The 25,223-nt window shown below is 32.2% G+C and overlaps 1 protein-coding gene across 1 annotated transcript in view; it reads right to left on the minus strand.

Moving 5' to 3' along the window:
- LOC113515680 (disintegrin and metalloproteinase domain-containing protein 10) overlaps positions 1 to 23,061 on the minus strand; it is an 83,571-nt gene extending 60,510 nt beyond the window's left edge. Inside the window, exon 1 of the mRNA XM_026899945.3 lies at positions 22,564 to 23,061. Within this exon, the coding sequence (XP_026755746.1) occupies positions 22,564 to 22,651 (88 nt within the window). The 5' untranslated portion in view covers positions 22,652 to 23,061. The remainder of the gene's footprint in view (positions 1 to 22,563) is intronic.
- Positions 23,062 to 25,223: the final 2,162 nt, after the last annotated feature.

A 25,223-nucleotide genomic window follows, 5' to 3' on the forward strand; every position in this document is an offset into this window, starting at 1 on the left:
TTTGATATCTTAACGGAAAAACCAATCGTCATGATACATACATATAAGTATGTATAAAAAAATAAAAATAATTCTATTATTACCTACTTATTTAATTGCTACGTGATTATCATTAATTTAGGAATATTTCGTAATAAACCATAAGGTCGATGTGCTTTTAAAAATAATTATAAAAATTGTGATGTTATATCGATAGCAAAGAACGAGTTATCAACAGGACAGTCTGTGTTTATATTTACAGAGCTCATAAACACGGCAAGCGCCGCCCGCCGCCACGCCGCCCGCCCTGAGCATAGTCGGGGTCAATGGCCATTCATTTCGACTGCACTGTGATTTCATCCAACGTAGATAGAAATACCTAAACACTAATCTCGTAACATTGCTCTTTTGCTTATTGAAGAAATTTTAGAATTTTTAAAAAGAGGTAATTATTTACTAAACTGAATTTCCTTTTTTATTTTTTACACGACTGTCTCAAACAAGAGAAGATTATCAGAATACACGAATGTTTTCTGAAAATATTCCAGAACAGATTTGTGTGTATGAGGTATCGCTAGAATCCTTATATCATCCCGAATGTTTTTTTTTTTATATTTTAGTTAATTTTTAGTCAAGCAATTGTATTTTTTTTTTTTTTTGATAAAAATAACTGCTCGTTTACTGTTATCGTATGATGGCGGTAGAATTGCACCCTGCCCAACGCCGCACTTAAAAGTAAGCTACATTGGCTATAGCCCCACCACAAATGGAGTCTTGCCATAAATGGCCTGAATTAGCAAGAAAAATAAGGTAAATGGAAAAGTGGAAATTTAATGTTCTCCCAATGTATGCTGATATTTTATTATTAACAACACTGTGGCCACGGTTAGAGATCCCGCTTAACCATTTCACGTGTAATTTAATAAACAATATTGAATATCTCAATAATTCTTTCTATTTTAATATCACCAATCCAATTGAATTTTAAATACTGCATATTTAAAATTCAATTACATGATACAATTATAAAAAAATTAATAATAGGAAATTAAGTTGTAATTCTAAGGTTAAATTTTGAAATGTAATAAATCTATTTTATACATAAAATAGAGCTCCCACTCCAGTCCCACCTAGGGGCCTACAGACCCTAAATGCGGCGCTGTCCCTGCCACATCAATGCTTGGTAAAATGTGGGCATCCCGAGTGTTATATTCACCATAACGACTTCAATCAACATACATATTATGTGTATAACAGCTAATAACATAACAACTATTTATGTTTCATAACAATCAACACCGATGATTTATTCATACTAGTTTCTAGTAGTAATAGAATTTTTTTCTTGTTTTTGAAATTAAATACACATAATAATAATAATAATTTCTTTATTTGGATCACAATCCATTTCGTATTAGAAAATTGTGTTAGTACAAAACAATGCTGTATATTGCTGTCCAGCTTTAGCTGCACTAGACTCAAAACAATGCATAGCTTTCCTGTGTCTCTGGAGTGGACAGTCTGGCTTCTATGTTTAAGATTATCTTTAAGATGCTATTGGCGCTCCTTCGGATCACAAGGAGGATATGATCATACGCCAAAAAAAGGATGTGAAAAACTCTTTTCTGCCTAGACGGAAAAAATATAGGTAAAAAACTTATAATTTTAACCAATCTTCCTACAAGTTCTTAAAAAGACAGCATCTTCCCACGCTTCTCAAAATATAACAAGAAAGTTCGCAAAATAAACTCACTCTCGTGTTTAACAAACTCGTTCTTTCTGTAATCAAGACTAATAGAAGGATTCATTCAACTTACGATAATAAAATTGAAAATATTTTCATGGTTTCTCTAAAGGAAAACATTTTATAATTGAAGATTAATTGAATTAATTAACTGAAAATTAGATTCAGAATTTAAACTGAAATAAGTTTGGAAGTCAAAATATTTAAATGGGTCGTTTGTGAAATCCAAGTGCTCATTTAGTTAGATGTTTATATCGGAGTACCATTGCAATGTCTAAACGGTACTGAGTATGTGAGCATAGTTACCAAAAATGTTAGCAGGATTTATAGCCGGAAAATTATTTGGAACAAAATTAAAATAATTGAATATTAATTACTAGTGACTATAAAAAGTAACCTATGCCCTTCTACATGCCAATTAATACGACTACATACCAAATTTCATTGTGGTGTGAACAAACATTCATCTGCTAATTTGACAAGGATATCAGATAATGCCTAAAGGTGAACATAGACCAAGACTTAATAGGAATCCTCGTTCTTTTCCATGCCACTAATTTCTTTTTAATTCAAACGCATTAATGGCAAAGAAAGTCCTGTAGCTGCTGAAATTTACTTGCCTAAAATTTTGTAGGTACTATATTATATTGCATTTTTTTTTTTTGTATAACTGGGTTTTATATTATAAGTTACTGTTCTGTTCTAGATTCCCAGTATTACTATTCTCTTTATTTTAATTTAAAATCACCTAAATATTTAATTTAATAGTTGTAGTATTGCTTATATAGGCTTTGACATTCAATAGCTCATTTTTGAAGAAGGCTATTTAACATCATAATATAACTGCTGGCGAAGCCGCGTAATACAGCTATAATATATAAACTGAAGCAGGATGCGAAAATTCTTTCACTAAATCCGTTTTACATAACACTGGAGTATGTAAATAAGATTTTCTTGGTATTTAATATTGTATGCACAATGTAACGTCAAAGTCAGCCAAACTTAAATAAAGTTTGATATCACATACAAATACAATGTGACTAAGCTTCTCAGAAACGATAAATTGGTTAATAATGTAATACGTTTACCAGCAGCTGCTCTTGTTAAGAATGATAAATTACGAAATCAAACTAATAAACCGTAAGAAAGCTAACTAGCGTCATTTCCTTTATTAGAAAATCGATAATTGCCATGTCGGCAAGATACTAATTAACGAAATATCTTATTAGTACTCGATCCATTCGTATTTACTCTAGGGCACATTGTGCCAAGACAGGCTGCACAAAAAAATATCGTTTGGATAGGATAGTGTACCTGAGATTGTATCGTAAGTATAATAGATTAAAGTTATCGGCGTTGGGCCGAGTGTGCCGCGTCATGCTCGGCGAAGCGTGGCTGGCTTCCAAGGCTGTAACACGATTTAGAACCTCGCCTCAAGCTAAGCAGCCCTACGTAACTGAATTTTTTGTCTCACAACGATTTGCTACTGAGCGAGATGATTCATAGTTCATTTTATAACATTGATCGCTGTATGTTATGCAAATTCTTAAGAGATCTTTATACAATTGGTATTATTTGCATATTAATATTATTATAACGATTTTAAATTATTGATTCATGCGTTATATACACACCATATTACAAATTTTTAGACAAAAATACGCAAATAAAGCAGATGATACTTTTGTCATTTTTGAGTATCAACACTGAGTTGGCTATAAACAAATACATAGTGTTCTGAAAATTTATAAGAATAGTTTTGATAAAAAATGTATATACAATGCAAAAGTATTTTTGTCGATATTATTACATTTTTTTCAAACAAATTACCGATTTAATTTAAATTTGACAAGAGATAGTTTGTTGCCCGGGGCATAATCATAAAAAAGTCATAAAAAGTGTATGTATAAAATATTATTATTTGACAAGTAAATTAATCAGTGTGATAGCTGTAGGCTGCTACGTTGAATTTTATACTCGTCAAAATGTGCGCTTTTGTTGAGTATTACAGTCATAATAACGACAACAACCGACATTTACATCTGACTACCCCGTCAGGAATTATATTTGTGATCACATCTTTTTAATACAGTAATTATAATCGATGTAATATTTATTTCTCAAAACCACGCGACCTTGTTACAAACTCGTAGCATGCGTGAGCTTAAATTAGTAAACGGGGGCCGACACGAATACACCTAATTATTGGCCAAGTGTTTTTTACGATTGAAACAACTATAACAGTTTAACTAATATTTTCACGTCAACGTTATTGCAGCCAAGGCCTTACAGCTTCTTTGTATTGAAATAGCGCGAACGAAACTACCATAATAAAATTAGGTATAAACTTAATTTTGCGTGTCGCCGATACTTAGAATAGCTCTACTACAATATTTTAATACGTATAACCCACTCTCAACTTTATACATTCTTATCCATTTTTAAATGACTTCCAATAGTAGGAGATTTGTAGACACATTTATACATTGAAAATATTTAAATTTGGAACTCAGTCATTACGCGAGAAGCAATTTTTTACTTTGCAAAGCAAATTTAGTCGTGTGATCTCAGCATAGAATAAGCCACCCCGTTCTTTGCTGTGGATGTCGTAAGAGACGACTAAGAGAAATTAATGTTCAAGGGATGGACAACAGCGTCCCTATTAAAACGTCACCAAATACTAAATGCAGTTGCCAAACCAACCAAGCATGGAGTGCCCAAGCGTGGCAGCTATTGTCAACCTTCCCCTCCGGGAACGGGGTCTAATTTCCTAATTATTAGCAATACATCCTATCAGGTCGACCTCCACGCAGTTCTCTCTAAAAACTATCGTGGTTAATTCTTGTGGAATTCGTCCCGATAGGCTAACTGACCTGTTTCATGTTCACCTATCATCCCTCACTGGTTACCATTTCATTATCACGTATCATAACCTCCCCCCACCCCGGGAGATGTTCCTATGTTCAACAGTAAACAGTTAACGGCTGTATCATCATCGTACTAAAAAAGGAAAATCAACATGACATTAATAACAAAGTTATGGGACCGACACATTAATCCTAACCATTGCAAAAAGAATCATCAATACATTATGTCCATGATAATTCAGTTTATAATTTAATTTAATATTTCTTTATTATAGATTACAAAGATCAATTTTTGTCAGTAACAATTGACTTAAACTATGTTAGTAGAAAAAAAAATACAAAAATCATTTCATGGCCCCTATATAATATTTTGACCCACAATGAAAGGATCGGGCTATTGTATTTATTACACAATGCCCACAGAATGCTGTTACTGCTGCCATGCAGTCAGTATAAAAGAGATGGGATTAGCAGTACTTTTTTTTACTAATAAATTTAATAATTACTAACTTTTCCTGCAATTTCGTACGCGTGAATTTCGAGAGTAGGTAGCCACTTCTAAACAGCGTATTAAGATCAAAATATTAAATATATCAGATTTCAAGTCAGACCTTTAGAAATACAATTGAAATAAAAATTCAGACAGACAAAAATTCTTTCTAAAAAGTATTATTTTGCTCTTTAGGAGGGCTATTAAAACTTCAAATATTATTTTTTCTAAAATAACTCCTATGTACAGGCATCGTATAGTTACAACTTTATTATAATAGTAACAATTACATATATTTTACATTATCCTCTTAAAAAACTTCAACTAATTTTAACGATAATTAAAAATAATTAGTATTACCGGTATAACGTTCAAAACATTGACTCATTACTTTGAACGTCTCACATCTGTGTTTGTGCAACTGCTTAGTAGATCTTTGTAAGCAACATTTCAATCATCTACAGATGACTCAATCGATCAATCAGATACAGATATAGATATTGGAAAAACATTTGGGGCAAATAGAGATACAGTACTTGATCTAATGTTAGTGTTCTTGATTTCACAGTTTGGGTGGACACGGCAAGTAAGAGAATCAGTGTACAGTACAAACAGGTAAATAACAACTTAGACTCGAACGAACGAACGAACTTAGAAGAACGTATGAGAAAATTCAGAGGCGAATAAAAACAGGTGAGAACAGGTGACGTGATCGACTATAACGATGAGTGTTCTGACATTTGTTTAATCAGATGTCGAACATACCGATATCTCAAGTTATCAATCAAGCTCAGGGTCGTAGAAAAAGTAATTTATGACAGGATTTTATCGAAATTGATATTTTCATGAGTGTAATATGCACGATAAAATCTGATTAAGTAATGACTTTCTACGGAATAAAATCAACTATTTTCGGCGCCAAGCCCCTAGCTACGTTCCGGTTTAAAAGGTAAGATAATTATGACAGTGAAATTAATCATGATCTGCATGTCACAAGTCAATAACGCTCATGCAATGTTGCAAGTCGTATCTGTCTTGTCCATGTTCCTACTGTTAAGCACCTGCTCTCGGATGGCTGTTTTCAGTGTGAGAGTTGGAATATAGCTGTGAATTTTAGATAAGGATGCATAATAATTATAATATTTATGATATAAAGGGTTAATCCTCGGTAATGGTAACACATAAGAGGTAAATTTTTATGGGTGGTAATAATTGATGAGGATGAAAGCAGGTCTGTTGGTCCACCGTGACAAATTCATTAAAAATTAACCACAATAGTTTCTATGGAAAACGCGTTGAGGTCGACCTGAGGGTGAGGAGGGAGGGGATATTACTTGTAACTTGTATTATTGAAAGTACACTATGATGGATATTTTATTAAATTTGTTTAATTCCGCTACCATAAGTATGTGTGCGTCTGCCACCACTCGACTACCATTATTATCAGAAGTTCTACAACCTTCCATATTAGCCATTGACCTTCTGCCATTTCGTCTACACATGTTTTGCGATACGTGTTTTACTTCTACGAGTAAACAGGGCATATTCAGACAAATACATAGATCGCTGTCAGGAGTCCAGTGTTGACCGTTCGTTTTTCGCAGTTTAGCTTTCAAACCTCGTTTAGATATGAAACACGTGTTGCAAAACGTGCGTGGACGAAATTGCAAGAGATCGACGGCTAATATGAAAGTTTATAAAACTTCTCGTAATAATAATAATAATCAATGTTCGAGTGTTGACAGTTTCACACATACTAATGGTAGGGGAATTAATAAAATAATTCTAATCAAATAACCAGTAATATGGAGTTCCGCAAAACAACACCCAGTTCAGTAAAATATTTACACTATGATGTCCATAACGAATTTCATGTCTATATATGATATAAGCTATACCAATTTCTATTTCTATGGGTCATATGGAATCGTATCTATATTAGTGTATTAAGAGGAGTAAGAAATTGTTTATGAAGAGGTTTAATTATGTCCAATTTACTGCACGTACTGGGTTAATGTGTCATCCTACCATTTCTATCTTAATTTCCTTTGTTTGTTACTTAATATACAGTATACAGTTATTATTTATCTCGTATTAATATTTAGTTTCAAGTGAGTTGTAAATCAATTGTTAATCAGTAGACATATACGTCACTATTAACTACGTCGTATTAATTCATCCCGTAACAGGTCATAACAGAAAGAAATCTCGCCTGCGCTACTGTTGTACGCTGCTGGAGTACCAGTAAAGAATTACAGGTGAGGATAAAGTTAGGTCAGTTAACCCATACCTTTAAATATTTTTTTTAAGTATAGACCAAAGCTGAGCTTGTTTGTCTTTCCAAGTTATATAAAAAACCAACGATACGGTTTGTACACCAGATAGCCGCTTTTGTTCTCTAAAAAGAATACAGAAATACCTACTTAGTTGTTTATAACCAATAGGGGAAAAAGATTGTTATCTATTCTATTAATATTATAACGAGGACAAATTTGTTTATTTGTAATGGATAAATTAAAAAACTTCTCAACCGATTTTAAAAATTCTTTCATTTAGAATAAGTTATATTATTAGTGTGTAACGTAGGCCATTTATTATTTTCGAAAATTCTACCAATCCTTGAGAAGCCGGACCGAATCCCTAGTAGTTTAATAAATCTGTGCCGTAAGCAAAATCCATTAGAACTACCTACTTCCGTTTAAAATTGTTTCAAAATAGATTCCTGAATTTAGCAAATTTAATTAATTAAGACATATCAGAATACCTAAAAAAAAATGACCATGAATTCACAATGGTTTCTAGGGAGAATGGAGAGAAGGTCGATCTGACAAGATATTGCAAGCAAAGGATGTAGTTGCCATTATAGAACTTACACAGTTTTTTATTGTTAATCGTATGTGTGGATACTTCGAGTTGTTTTGTGAGCTATGGACGGAGTTTCACTGGGTACGTGATAAAATACGAAATAAAGGCTATTGGTAGAAGAACTAAAGAGACCAATGTAATCTAAACGATTAGCAAGCTGATGTAGCAAAGAACCGACCAAATAACGCGAACAATCGATAAATCGGCAGGAATGTGACACTGTGCAAGCAATCAGAGTATGGGGCCACCAACCATTATATTGGATGACGATAAAGTGCTTAGGCAAAAGTGTTACAAAAACAAATGCATGTATGGACCGAATCACGTGACGAGATATGAAAAAGACATGTTCTGTAGTAGATAATGAATGGGTTTTTTGTAATGGGTGATAATGGAATGGTAATCCCGCCTGTCCTATCGATATAAGCTGGTGTGGCACCAGTAAGGAATTATAGATGAAGATGAAAGCAGGTCAGTTAGACCATCATCACGAATTCACCAATAATTAAAGACGACGGTGACCAAGGGAACCGCGTGGAGGTTGATCTGAGAGAGCATATTGCTGGGCAATGACTCCATTGCTAGCAACTGTTTTGACCTTTATTTGACCGTATTAACAATCCCTTTCCCCAATTGATAAATTGCAATGACATAAAATTATAAAGTTGAACAAAACTGTACTTACTACAATCATAATTGTAAATTGTAATATATAGTTTCCTGTCATATGGACAAATGAGAACAAAGTACAGACTGGTTAGTGGATGAGGAAAACCGCTAAAATATTTGCGGCAGAACTAATTCAATTACTACTATAAATACTGACTATTTTCCTGATTATATTGATCAGTGTACTATATTGATTATAATAAAGTAACAGTTAATAAATATTAACTCAATACATTTACATTAGTAAATATTTTATTACTTTTACATTTATAATGTAAATGTTAAAGTGAGTTTGTTTGTTTTGGCTTAACCAACTATTATTAAGTTTGGTTTATATTATACTACTGTACACATTCAAGCGTGAGATCCTCCTCGATACTCCATATTATTTCTTCTCTCCTTTTCAACCTCAGTACTATCTGAGCCTGGTGTCCCCAACTATAATCGTAGTATTGGTAGTAGTAAAATGTTAGTAATGGTCCATTGCTAGCAATATATTCTACCAGGTCGACCTCCATAGGGTTCCCCTTGATAATTCTTGCGGAATTCGTCATGATGGGCTAAATGATCTGCTTTCATCCTTACTCATCATTTCTCACTATTGCCTTGCCAGTATAAGCCGATAGCGCAGGTCGGTTTACCAATTCATTTTTATCCATCAAAAAATACCTACATAGTATTTGGGATGGAGAAGAACATGGACTACTTCAGTCACGCAGATGAAATTGCTGCTAAAGAATCGTAATGAAATAAAATACTAGTATATTAAATATTATACCAATAGGTGATTAGAATAATCAGATTAAGAATTTACAACACAGTGAATTATAATAACAGAAATATCATTGTGAAGGTTAATGTTAGTCGTAGGCATACCATTTTTTTTTTATATTTTAAACAAACTTTTTATGTGTAGACTATCTATAGTCTTGATCACAACAATACAACTTGATGATATGTTTTTTTTTTATACAACTTAGAATGGCAAACAAGCTGACGACCCATCTGATGGAAAGTGGTTGCCGTCGCCTATAGACATGAGCAGTACCATGGACATAACAGAGTGTACTGTTTCGCCCATGATATCCCCCATGCATTGCCATTCCTGAGGACTCGGGTGTTATTCCTCTGTACCCTGTAAATTCACGCCATATCCCACCCTTCAAACCGAAACACAGCCATGCAAACACAACTGCTTCACGGTAGAAACACGAATGGGACAGAGGTACCCAAGCAATCGACTTTTGTACAAAATCTCCCTCTGGTTAAAATATCATATTATATATAATAAATCTGTTATTACTTATCTCGATAGGATCTATCTAAGTTCAAACATATATATGTTAACTACAGTGGAAATCTTACGATCATCTTCTGTCTCTATTGTTTTGTATCGATTGTATCAATCATGGTGATTTAGTTATTCAGTTGTCAGATTGACCTAAATATTATAATACTAACAAGCTTCAAACGACATTTGCTGTTAAAAGTATTAAACATTTTCAGAAATTGCATATCAAATAGGCATAAAACGAGTTAGTTTTGCTAGCTGATTTCGCAGAGCAAGGGAGTTGTTCAGTGGAATTGCGTATAAGATATACAATAGTACAATTTAGTAGTGTGGGAAGTGCAGATCATGTTTATGAATGACACGGTGACATAACTGCGAGACAATGACACCCGGTGCATTTCTGCAACTGCAATAAGTATTATTGTATCCGTAATTGGCCCCTTATCTGGGAACCACTACATCGTAACTCCATTTAAATTACTTGAAAATTGTAAGAACATAGATACACAGCTATCTGAGCCTTGTTTTATTTGTCTATTATGACTTAGGTTTACTAGATTTAAAAATATTGTAATCAGTATTTTATTAAACTGTAATTAACTTTAGTAATTATTTCTATTGATATTTCGACCTTTGACCTAGCGTAAAACGTACGCAGTGTTCATTAAAAGTATTATTTGATTTTATACTCGAGACTAAAGACTCTTTAGGATAATTTAGGAGCCCCATAAATACAATATACTTACCAGATAGTCATCGTCTTTTTTTTTACAAATTCGAAAGTGTCAGTTATAAAAAATGGCTATTATTAAACATTATAGTCTTGCAATGCTAAAATTATTTTAAATTTAGTTTTAAACGTAATTTTCCGTTCCATTTCATTATAGAGTAAAGCTATTTAGTGTTTAACTTGAAATTATTTCAGTAGAACGCTAAAAGTTATATAGTGGCGTTTATACTGAACTACATACTTCTGCCATAAAGATTTTACGAGGTACCCTTGTACAGATTTCTGGTTTGCAATGTTACTTGGGCTTTCTACTAAATGTCGGACGCAGTGCTGGTTTCAAATCGCTTAACTTGCGAGTTACTTATATTGTATCGCCAAGTTACTGGAATTACTTGAATAAACTGTATCCAGCACTATAATTTGAAATGTATTATATATCAACCCAAAATCTAATTTATAGTTTATAATAGTTTTTTTACAAAACTATACTCCTTCGTCGTGAAATATGAATATGAAATTAATTTTCGAAATTAAATGGAACTTGTAACCACGCAGTATGTATAAAAGAATTGAAAATTATTTTCATATTAACTGCATCACACATATGTATGTATGTATTTATTAATCCCAGATATAGTCTATCTGTTTAACACATTCTATTCAAATTCAAACTAACTTTAGCATTTCTAATATTAGTAGGATTTCGGCCCATGTTCTTCAATTTCATGAATAATATATGACTAGGTTTCGTGTTAGTATATTTTTTTAAACTAACCCTATATCTGTATAAGTATCTCCAACAACTTCATCCACGGGAATACTACCATTGTTCGTTCTAGGGGAAATTTAGAAAAAAATCTTATTTACTCATGTTAAACATTACATATTATTAACTCAGCAATTTCGGTTATGTATTTATTAATTATTAAACTTTTTCTATTATATGCACAAAGTGCTTGTTTGTTGGCAATCTTTCTGTAAATTATAAAATGTACTGCATTTATGTATTTACCGTTTACACAGAGACTGTTAACTTCATGTGTGAACTGTGTACGCCGCCGCGTTGTGTGAATATGTAGACTGGCGGGATAGTTAATTATTGTCCGCCGTGTCGTCTGCCACTTGTGTGGAGTTGGCAACGATGTGATGCGAGGAAAGAGTGTTTATAAGCGATCCACGTCACGATGGTCGTGACCTCGTCGGTTCAACGAACGCACCCGTCACAGCGAGCGCTCACTGCGCGCCGTTCGCGGACCTCGCGATGCGTCAACCGTCACTGTGAGACAGGCGTATGACGTATTCTATCAATCCACATATACCTACTTGTTGATGTATATAGATCTAGATAATATTATTGTTTATTAATATATTTTGTTTATGTATACAAACATGTATGTTTAGAGAAAGCAATGGAGACTAGCAATCCCATTGCTAGCAATATACCATGTTTAGTGAGCCTTCACGCGGTTTCCCCTGGAAACTATTGTGGTTGATCCTTGAATTCGTCTCAATGAGCTAACTGACCCGCTTTCATCCTCAACTATCACCTCTCACTAGTGGTCTGTATGCGTATATCGATTATGCAGACGGATCAACCATTTAATTTTCACCAATTAACGACTACGAGGTTTACCTCCACTGGGTTGCCTCTCGAAACCGTTGTGGTTAATTATGTGGTTATGTGGATTCATCGCGATGGGCCAATTGACATCTTGACTTCCATCTTCACCTTTCATCTTTCACTGGTTCCCCGCCAATGAATACCGATACCGCAGGCGGGCTTACCATCCTAATATCATCAATTAAGAAACTGGATTCCTATTGCTATGCTATTATAGTAGCTAGCCTATATATTATAGTTTGAATCTCCGAAAGTCTCATGTTTGTTGACTATGAACAAATGACCTTCATAAAAACCCCGACCTATACGCATACACACACACACACACTATAACACGCATGATAACACAATCATATGTCTAATAGTTATTACAGAAGATTCTATTTTGACCAATTTGGATTAGTATTAAAGACTGTCACACGTTCTATGGTTGCAAATTTGATTCCCGTACAATACAAAAATTTGTATTCATGAGTGCATTTGTATGGACTGCGCGTTTTAAATTTATTTATAAAATAATGTGTTGCCAAGCAATCTTAATGCAAAGTCTGTTTAGTTTTGAACTAGATGGGGCTGTATGTTATTTTATGTCCAGGATTATGTTTAATTTTTCTTAACCTTAACTACAGAAAGGAAAGTGATTTTTAGTATTACTAATAATATACCCTCATATCAGGTCGATTTCCACGCGATTCCCCATGGAAACCATTGTGGTTCATTCTTGTTGAATTTGTCATGATGGGCTAAATGATCTGCTTTCATCCTCATCTTCATCTCTTACTAGTACTCCGTCAGTGTACACCGATGGCGTGGGTGGAGTTACCATTTCATTTCCATCCATAAACAATATCTTAAATACAAAACCCGTGTTATGAACACGATATTTGTTCACGCTAATCTCCAAAGCTGCTCAATCCATTTTAATAAAATTTTATAAATGTGTATTGTTCGCTTCTTGAAAACAAGAGGGATGGGATAGTTTTTATCCAGACAAGTGATTAAAATGGACCCGGTAAGGGTTAAAACAACGTTTGCTGGGCCGGTATGTTTATTTACTATTAATAGTTACTTATCTGTTATTAATTAATTCCATTATTATTGCGAAATAATTTATGATTTGTATAATAAAAAAAATTATGTCGCAATCTTGCAATGTAGAAATAGGTATCAAAAAAAAACAAGTTAATAAACCAACTAGCTCTTCAGATGCTTAAGTTATTTACATTTAGTATTTTAAACATGTGTTAAGATTTGTTTCTTGAAAGACGCATATATATCTCATGTATTTCTGCGGTGATGCAGCAATTTTAGATTACGAGGTTTGTCCGGAAATACGTATAAAAGTTTTTTAAAAATTTTATTTTACAATTATTCAGGTTCCTCTGGTTGTAGGTTTCTCAGCTGCCCCGTCGTAGCTTTTTTTATCTCATTTATGTCCCCCAAATGCCGCCCCCGAAGTACCAATTTGGTTTTTGGGAACAAGAAGAAGTCACACGGGGCCAAATCCGGCGAATAGTGTTCGGTCACCGTAATGGAATTTTTACTCAAAAACTCACGGACAACAAGAGAGGTGTGGGCAGGGGCATTGTCGTGGTGAAGAATCCAACGCCCCTCTCGCGCCAATTCTGGACGAACTCGTGCCACACGAGCTTTATTGAGCATCGACGTAGAATTTTCCATACTGTCTGGCCTGGAGGGACGAATTCTTTATGGACAATCCCCCGAACATCGAAAAAAACAATCAACATTGTCTTGACATTTGAGCGGGATTTTCTTGATTTTTTTGTTCGTGGTTCCCCGGATGTCTTGAATTCTTGCCGAGTTTCGAGACTTGATTACGATATACGGGGTTTCGTTAAGAGGTAACTTCACAGATGGCGTGACAAATGCATTTCAGACCAGAATGAAGCATTGTTAGGGACATAAGGAAGGGGTCCTGCGCTTACCTGGCCTCCCCACTCCTCTTTCTCGCATTCCAGAACACTTTTATACGAACTTTCCGGACAGACCTCGTATGTAAACTGTTCAAGATGTGCTTTAGGAGTGACAACGCATTGGTATCATGGCATACCATGGCATTGGCGCATTACACTGCCTATCGCACTCACTTAGGCTTAGGCTACGTAGATATTATTTCCAATGCATAGACATTTATTGTGTTACTAATGGATTCATGACTATATTGTGACGGTAATCACATTCCATCAATTATTAAAACAATACCAAACGCAATGACTTTGTAACTGACGAATGAATTGTTTTTAACAATTGTTAACATTAGAGAAGTTATTAGTTTTGTTGTTGGAACGTATATTAGGCACTTATGAGTAATTAGGAACATGGAATACGGTAAATATGAGCTCATTGTCATGGTACACGGTATCTTAATTCTTGGAACACGTTGACATTTTAACCAACTTTTCTCCATTGATATTAATATAATATGTATTTATGACTAGATATATATTCGTATATACATTTTCGATGTATCATAATTAAAGATTGTATCGTGTGTGTGTGATGATCAGTAGTTATTTTGGTCTAAAAATTAAACTACTGTATCGATTTTTGTAACATTTTTATTAAACCAATCTGTAAGTACATCCTATCAGATAAAAAAAAAAGAATTTTGTAAATCGGTTTAGAACTGATAGAGTTATGATATAACAAACATAAAAAAAAGCAACTGAATTGAGAACCTACTTTTTTAAGTCGGTTGAAAATTTGAGAGCTCCCCAGGTAGATACTAGTAATTATTAAATCATAACTAATTACGTTTGTAACTGTGTTACAATCACTTATTTTAAAAAACAAAAAACCTTCAACAAATATATCCATGACTACTACACCAGAGATAACAGTCATGAGCAAATTAGAGTTTAAATGACTTTGATAGGTTTACGTATAATATCCTATAAATAGGATTTCCTGCAATAAATAAGTTATATTTATTTTATAAACAAATGTATAATCTAATATATAATAAATAGAATAAATATCACGCGGATGGATTCGCAAGCATTGGCTATAACGTAATGAATTAATAATTTTTTCGTTCAGTACAAACTACTGAATATAGCAGGCTCAGTACTGTAAGTAAATAAATGGAGTATTTATGTTGTTTAGTAGAGCGGACTGATGGCTGGCTGGTTTAAGTTGTTTCCACAAAAGACGAACAAACGACGGATTTACGCAATAGCCAAAACAACAATGGACATCTGGCAATTACACTGTTCCATTTCAAGGATCTCATCTCTAATGTACTTAATTGGGAAGCGTATTATAATAATTAAGCTAATTGAATTAAATATTATAATGTCCTATTATCTATGTTATTATTAGTATTAATTACAGATATATGTAAAAGGTAGGTATAAAGGTAATTGTGTATCGTTAACCTGTAACCATAAATAATATTAAAAAATAGTTTATGATTTAATTCACAAGGAATCGGCGTCATTAAGATTTTCTTTGATAAAATTAATATGAGACCAAATATCATATGGAACTAATAGAAATATCAAAATCGGTTCCAAATCGGCGAAGACATCACATAACAAAAAGTCTCCTTTTTGAAGTAGCTTTATAAACTATTATAGTATGAATTTTAAAAATGTAATGATAAAATTAGTTTTCTTTTTACACTTAACTCTATGGATGCCTGCAACACTAGGGATGTCACGCGTAGCTAACCCTGAAAAACCTACAAATCCAACTGGGCAATACTGTCGTGGTTTTTTTTTAATTAATTAAATGGTTTAATTGATGATGATGATTTAGATGATATGATCTCTTTCTGCCTAATTTTGTATTATTTTTTTGTAAAATAAAAAATATTTTAAAATACTATATATTTATAAATATCTAGAAATGATAAATAAGCTTGAAAAATAACAATAGGTAGGTAGACCGACTCACTCGGCGATGTGATTCAGCCAAAGAATTAATCACTTGCCGAGAGTGGCACCAGTTGTGGTTAATTACCGCAAAATATTATTTATAATTCGTAGCTATTCCGTTCATTTCTATGATAGGAATATTTTTTTATTAAGCAAAAGCCAATTAGCTATTAGGCACATATGTTTAAAATTGAAATTTCCTTAACTTTGGAAATTCTAATTTAATAACATCGTCATAAGAAAAGTTAGAACATTTGAATTATTATTACGAACTAGCTTTATGCCCGTTACTTCGTACACGTGGATTTCAGAAGTAGGAAAACCAATTAAATATAACACGTATAATTAGTATATGAAGATAAAACATATATAAATTTTTTATTTACCAGTTAAACCTTCAGGAATACAACTGTGAAAGCTGTACCTAATTTGGTGCAGAAGTATTTGCTTGACGCCTGAACAAACATACAGATAGACAAATTTCTGAAAATTGTTTTAGCATCAATTGGTCTTATTAAGACACTTCATATTAATTTCTCTTAATTATCTCCTATATATAGACATCATTCAGTTACAATTTTACTATATTAGTAAAATACTAGTTAAAATATATGGTATCAGTCGATTTTATATCTGTTTATTGGTACATGGAAAATTAATAAATATAATTTAATTAAACTATGATGGAGTAGGGTTTAATCCAACTTAAAACTTCTATACTGACAAGCGGATGATAATAAGATACCAGTTGACGAAAAAGTACTAGTTGGTGTTACTATCAAACATATTTTTACGAATTAATAAATATTGTTATCGAGACGATAGACAGGTAGTATTACTATACATATAAAACTTCATTTATGCTTCTTTAGTTACAAATTTTAAAAATCTAGTCTACTAAGATTATAGTTGAAATTGATATTATATAAGTGAATATTGTTATTAACCCCCGACGCAAAAAGAGGCATGTTATAAGTTTGACGTGTATACGTGTCTGTCTGTGGCATCGTAGCTCCTAAACGTTGTTTAGAGTTGTTTGAAAGTTGACATGATCAAGATACAAGCTAGAATTTACGAACATCTGTTTAGATGTTTCAAGGTCATCAGCACTTTTTATAGGTTAGTTGGTGTCGAGATTTTATTTAATATTTTTAATAAATTTACAGTTATCATATGCATTATTAAATGTAGATACTCAATGTGTAATTATAATGTATGCAACTATAACACTAGTAACTACTTGCTTGTTTTTTCCGTGGAATTAAAAAAAAAATACATATTTTAATAGAACAGATGTAAACCTAATTTGACCATTAAACACCATTGGCAAATGGCGGTGCAGATTAAAATTGATAATCCCCTTGTCGTCAACTCAAAGGATGCAGATAAATAAAGTGGGTGCTTCCTCCCGGATGTTTGACTATGTTATATTGATTCAATGTGACATTACAGTCTATTTCAATACAACTCAATGAAAATGTAAACAAAGGAAAACTTGAACCGATCATAAGACAGCCTGCTGACATCCAATAGTAATGAATAATTTATTAATCGATTGTTTCGATTTGTTATTAATTTCATTTACAGTGTATTTCTGTGATAAATGCAAAACTTATTTAACTATTAATTCATTAGCTTTGTTTAAAGTCTAACGAAACTTGTTACGTGTTTTGTATTCCAAATAGAATTAATAAATGTTTATGGAATCTCTTAGGGGTTTGAGTGTCAATCGTTATAGTTCTTCCTTATGTTTTATACTTTTTTTTTTTTAATGGATGATAATGGAATGGTAACCTCACCCGCGCTATCGGTATACACCGGCGGGGCACCAGTGAAGGATGATAGGTGAGGATGAAGGGTCAGTTAGCCCATCGTGACGAATTCAACAAGAATTGTTCACGATGTTTTCCAGGGGGAACCACGTGGAGGTTCACCTAATAAGACATATTGCTAGCAATGGGGCTGTCAAACTCCATTACTAACAATCCCTTTCCCCCCTATGTTTTATACTATAACGATATTAGTGTAGTATATAATTGCTGTGTGGTTCCGACAGAATGGACCACCCCTCCCTTTGTCGTGGGTGTCGTAAGAGGTGACTAAGGGAATTTAATGGTCGAGGAATGGGCAGCAGCGTACTTTATAAAACATCACCAAAACTTAACTATAATTAAGTTTTAACAACCCGTTCACCAAGCGTGGCAACTAATGGCAAAATCCCCCAAGGGGGATGCCTATGTTCAGCAGTGGACAGTTAAAAGCTGATATGATGATGATGATGACAAGTACAATAATACATAGACTATTTAAATTCTATGTTGTTAGTCAGCGTTGAGATTTATTCATAAAAACATCAGGTGGTGGACAAAAGTGGACGAGGACTATCTCTTATAACTGTCAATTGAATAAGTCCAAGTTCAGCAGGTATTAAATAGAGGGCTGCAATTATGATGAATATATATGTATATAAAATATTTATTTACATAGTTTTCAAATTACTTTGTAAAAAGATGGAGGTTCTCAATTAAGTTTTATTTTATTATGTTTTTTTTTGATGGGTTAAAATGGTATGGTAACCCCGCCTGCGCTAACGGGATACGCTGGCGGAGCACCAGTGAAGGGTGATCGATGAGAATGAAAACAGGCCAGTTAGCCCATCATGATGAATTCATCAGGAATTAACCATGATAGTTTCCAGGGAGAACTTAGAGGAGGTCGACCTGGTTGGGTATATTGCTAGCAATAGGATTCTCAGTCTCCATTACTAACAATCCCTTTCCCCCCTTATTATGTTTGTTATTGCACAACTCCATAATTAATAAACCGATTTGAAAATTTTATATCTGAAGGAAACTTCTATGAGACATATATACCAACAGAAATCTTCCATTATATACCTATTTTTATATTATTATTTTCTTTATTTGTAAAGTACATTCTGTAGTTTAGTTTTTAAATAACTGGTTTTGTCACAATTGAAGTTGTTGTTTTTTTTTTATTTTATATGCTTAGAAAATACAATTTGCTTTACCGAGCTTAACAAATAGTGTACCAGAAACATACTTTAGTAGGCTAGGTGTCTAGTTCCTGACAGTATTGCAATCATAGACAGCTTTCGAAAATATAGTTTACAGACATAAGTAGGCGGGCGAAGCAGGCGTAAGATGTAGTGTGACTCACAAATTCGGAACTGGTTTTTCGCGTCGTAACGTCGCACATCAGGCACGATAGCACAATGTGGAGGCGAGTGCGAAAGTAGAACGAAACGTTAATATTAATAGACATTAAAAGTATACTACTTGTATTTATGAAATATATATCATTGATAAGTAGATAGAATTCCTAACAAGCTTTTGTTAGATTCAACTGCAACCATAGAGTACTGTTATAATACTGAAATAGGCACTATTTCAATATCTTTTAATTGGTTTCAAAAAGGTGGAATTTTTATCATGTACATTATATCTTTAGAAAATTTGATGATTCTTTTTGCAATCTATAGGATTCATCTTTGTATCATCTGTGATGCCTAAACATAGTCAAACTGAACTGAGATTAAGACCATAAAATTCTCTAGCTACAGTTTAGGATTCTTTGGTAAATGAGAACTAAATGGGGATTTTTTAAATTTAAGTTTGCTAATAACAAGCCTTAACTTCAACTCTTTCATTAGATGCTTTAAAAAACTTGCAAATTATGTATCACAGACCTTCTAATAGCCCTGTGTAGTAAAAAATTAATTATCAAATATCAGAATTCCGAAATTTATACCCAAATTAAATTAAAATTTAGACCCATTTCTAAATCAAAATATGAATTAATAAAAAAACATAATTGCTCATTTCAATATATGTTATTCAATCTCGATTAAACACCTGAGTGGCTTGTAATGACATGTACAAGTAATGAAGTTTAAAATAGTCATGTAGTAAAAATTTTATGAACTAGTTGTTATTTTGCAGAAGTCCATATCACTAGTTAGTTAATTAGAATTATTTTGTTTAATAAGCTACCATACTATATATGTGTGTGACTACCAACTTGAATATTAACTACTATGACTATAACCAAAACTCTTACAACCTTCCATATTAGACATCAATCTTTGCATACTAATGGTAGTGGAATAACATAAAATAATTCTAATTAACTAATCCATTGAAGTAGTAATTAATACAGATTATAAAAAAAACAAAAAAATTAAGATACCTATTTTAATTAACATATTTGTAATCATTAACACATTAATGTTATAAATAAGAATTTATAAGGCTTTTAAATGTTTATTGCGGCAGTTAAATGGATAAACAAATTTAAATAAAATTTGGTACACAGATAGATCATGTCTTGTAAATTTATACAAGCTATGTAATAGTAATAAATGGTACTTAATAAAATTTTCATACATAACTATATATTATGGGAATAAAGTACCATATATCTTCAAAGTCACTTTCCATCAGGTGGGTCGTCAGCTTGTTTGCCATTCTAGGTTGTATAAAAAAAACAAGTTCATAAGAAATAAAGACATCAAATTCTACCAGACATACAAAAGTTGACTGAAAGAAAGGCTATTTATGGAATAAGTGTAATAGTGGATATTATTCATTTTCCTCTTAAGAAATCTGCATCCTATAATTTAAGATTTTAGCATACTATAGACGATGGTTAATACTTATCATTAGGTGGGCCATCAATTTGTTAACCATTCTAAGTTGCATAAAAAAATATACCAACAAACAATAGTATGTATATATTTTTTTAAATATGCTAATGGACTTGTGACCATTGGCATATTTAAGATTATTGTCCAGAGTGGAGCTTGGCTCCTAAAAAAGATACATATGTGTACTCTCAAACATGTCTTTGCAAAATTTATTTACATCCTGAGGTGTGCATCATACAATTCTAGGATGAGTACAACCTACCCAGCCTCCTAATACTCCTATGCAAAAGACACAATTGTTTTTATTTCATGTACTTCAATATGGTTGTCTACCCATGCCTTATTTCATAGAACATATGCAAGGAATAGTTCATCAGTAGTGGTATATAATTAATATAGGTAATTTCAGGTATCACTGATCTAATTAAACAGGTGATGTTAGAATATTTTAAGCTTTATAATGATGTAGCTTTTCTGCATATAAAAGTGTTGTTTTACTGTATTTTATTTATAGATTGTAAAATTTATATATTATATAAATAAAGATTTCCATGCCTAGATGGTTAAAGGAAACAGATAATCAAACCTGCTTGAATGAATGATGGAGCTTTTAAATATTCCTGTCTGTTTTTGCTAGCAAATAATAATAATACTTATTTAACTTCATAAATTATCATAACTTTACAAAAATTATAAAATACACTTTTATTACCACTCATTTTTTATATAATACCTGAACAGTCTCGCTTTATGGCATTCACAAATGTTTATAGCATTCTTTATGTGCAATTATAGATGTGCTGTTAGATGTTATCAAGTCATTTATTATATCTGCACATTATATACATATAAATAATTTTCTATTTGTTCTTTTCATTTCAAGATAGCAAAAGATTAAATAACTTGTTCTATTGGGCATTCCAATGTTTTAAACATTATTACTTTTATTATTTCTTCAGTAGCAATAATTTAACACATAATTAATTTACTTAATAAATTTATTAGCTTTTGTCTCTAAATTTATTAAATTTATTTTTCTTTGCTGCATTATTCTGCTTTATGTTACATTTAAAGTATAGAAAAAAATAAAAGCAAATTGAGAATATCCTTTTTTTGAAGTTGGTTAATAAAATCACATTATATACAATGCAAGTATTATAATAAAATGCAGCACAGTGTATGCTATGACAAATATTAATATTATTAAAATAATGACACCATTTTAGTGTTTTTATGAGGTAGTTAATTATTTACATTAATATTTCTTGGTGCTATAAAAGTATACAATAATATTATTATGTACAATTTGTTTTTTATTTGGTGAAACTTCATAATTAATTTGTGAAATATTATACACTTACTAATTTTGTTATACTATATATTTTGATGTTATAATTTAGAAATTTATAAAATATAGATATTTCAAAATTACATATTTTATTTAATTATTTTATAAGACACATTAGTCAGTAGATACCGTAAGGATTAAATAATTCGAATATAACAGGTACAAAATAATGAGTACATGAATATTGTTGTGATGATAGTGATATATAAATAAGATTAGAAGTGTTTAATTTTCAATGCTTAACTAATTCTAATTATTGGAATATTATATTTGCGATACGGGTAACAGGTTTAATAAACACAAAGTGCCAAAAAACGATCGACAACAAAATGTGGTGAACGATTTGTGTACAGCGAATAAGACATTGGATAAGTATAGCTTACAAAAAACTTACCACTCTCAATATATGGCAGTGCGAGAAGTAGAAAAACTATGTATCCAATTTCACTAAACATTGTCGCTTCCAAACACACACTTTTCATATCACTAAGTCATTGCACTACACAATACAGCTGATTTTCAAACCACACAAAACCTTTGTCTGTTTTTGACAACAACGCATGCGCGTGCAAATATTTTTTTTATTTACAATACTAAAAAATCACTTTTGTTATACGCGTAAGATAATTACCCTTAGCCACCATGAACATTAGCAATAAATATGATTTAAGACGAATTGAATCAAACATTAACAATTTGTTTCCGTGTTGTGAATGGCCAAACAAAAAAAAAAACATTAACATTAATAAATACAATTAAAATATTAAATGTTCAGCGCCAATAACCTAACATTTCAACTTAATCACAATATTTTATTCTTATCCTAACAATAAAAATAAAAATAAGTTCTCGAATCAACGTCCCCACGGTCTGACATATTGGAAGTATATGACCATAAACAATATATTATTTCAATAGTGTTAGACAAAGGGCAATAAATATACAGCCTTTAAATGTTATGTGTAAACCATAGTGAATTAATACTTTTTGTTTAAAAATGAGGTATTTCTATTAATATTACATTGAAGTCTTTTTAAGTTTTTTTTTTAATCGCACGCATGCTACTAAAATGGTATGTATCTATGGTAAAAGAGATACTGCTTCTTGGTTATAAACTACTAGTGATTTGATCTTTTATTATTACATGAGTAAAAAAAATTTCAAAAATAATAACTAACCTAAGAATATATAGCTTACTTGGTCTATGTCTATAGCCTATATTATTCGTTCTCTATATGTAGAATTTTTAAAATCCGTTTACTTTTTGAGTTTATCCATCGACGATTATGTCTTTCTTTTTTATGTAATGTAATCATGAAATATAATAGGGAAAGCGCGGGAAACGTTTAAAAAAGCGGGAGTGTTTTTTGATCTTCTTTAAATTAATTTTATTTTTAATTATATAAGGATTAGTCTTATTTATATATTGTGTATTAGATTGTATATATAATTGTATATTTTGTAGTAATAGTGTTTGTTGCTGTAAATATTGGTAAGTAAATTACCTATATTAATTAGACATTATGGATCCACCTATAGACCCTGGGGGGACAACCCCCAGGTGTCTGCAAATATAACTATCCCATTTAATAATAGTTTTGATATATTGGGTGAATCTAGTATGGACACAGATGGTTCTAGCGTTGCAAGTTCTAAACGTAAGCGAGTACGTGGCGAACGTCGCATTTGCAAACATTGCAATAAAAAACGAAGGAGGCACACCAAAGGTCTCGAATCTAAAATTAAAGATAGTGATTGTCAATGTATTGAGGATGAGAATCAAACTCTAGTATCAATACCAGTTGTAAATAATACCGAGTCTGTTAAACCTGCTTCTCCACCCAGTACTTTAAGCAGAACTTTGTACAATGCCGAGGATGTAGCTCCTTATGTCGTTCATGTACAAAAAAATGAAACACATCCTAATGATAACACTACATTACATCCTATTGCATTTGGTCGCTTTTTACACACTAATAAGATAAATAATATAGTGAATGGTAGCCTCAAAAGAATAGGAAGAAACCGTTTATCGCTTTCTTTCTCAAATTTTGAATGCAAATGCATTTTTAAATAATAGTCACTTAGAAACATATAATTTTAAGGCATTTATACCTTCTTTCCATGTAACCCGTATGGGAATTGTGAGGGGTATTCCTAAAGATTGGACAGAAGAGGAAGTAATCCAAAATATATCAGTACCTATAGGTTGTGGGAGAATTCTAAAAACCAGAAGAATTAAGAAAAAGACCATTAATGAAGGACAACCAAGTTTTATTAATACTGAAACCATTGTTATTACTTTTGATGGACAAATATTACCAAAAAGAGTATTTATGTTTTACACATCATTAACTGTAGATTTGTACATTTACCCCACTATCCAATGCTATAACTGCTGTAGGTTCGGACATGTCAAGATGCAGTGTCGTTCAAATCCTCGGTGTTATAAATGCAGGCAAAATCATACAGGTGATAAATGTGAAGTAGATGAGGAAAATGTTTCTTGTATCTTGTGTAATGGTTCTCATTCAGCAATTAGTAAGAAATGTCCTGAATATGCACGTCAGAAAGCCATTAAAGAAACAATGGCCCACAGTTGTGTTTCTTATGCTGAAGCATCAAAATTTCATCCTCCCACTTCTAAACTATATTCAGATGTATTAACATCATCATCTCCGTCCAATAAATCTCATTTTCAATCTTCTTTTCTCAAAGAGAAATCATCATTACCACATATTCAATCATCACATAAAAAAACAGTTACACTTAAACCACGCTCTCCTCAAAAAGCACAACAAGGATATGATCGTTCTGCCCATGAAGCCATAGTTAAGGAATATAATATTCCTGCTCCCTCTAATGGTTGTGCATTATCATCAAATAATATTGACAATAATCAATCCATCTTTGATATTATTCTCATGCTTATTAAAGTGTTATCGCAATCGAAGATGATACAAACAACTTTACCACCGTCCAACGATGCCATTTACAATGTATTTTCTCAATTATTAACTTCTCACAATGGATTACAAAGTCCTAATAATTCAG

The sequence above is a fragment of the Galleria mellonella genome, unplaced genomic scaffold, assembly GCF_026898425.1.
Source record: "Galleria mellonella isolate WM207_F2 unplaced genomic scaffold, CSIRO_AGI_GalMel_v1 utg173, whole genome shotgun sequence".
NCBI lineage: Eukaryota > Metazoa > Arthropoda > Insecta > Lepidoptera > Pyralidae > Galleria > Galleria mellonella.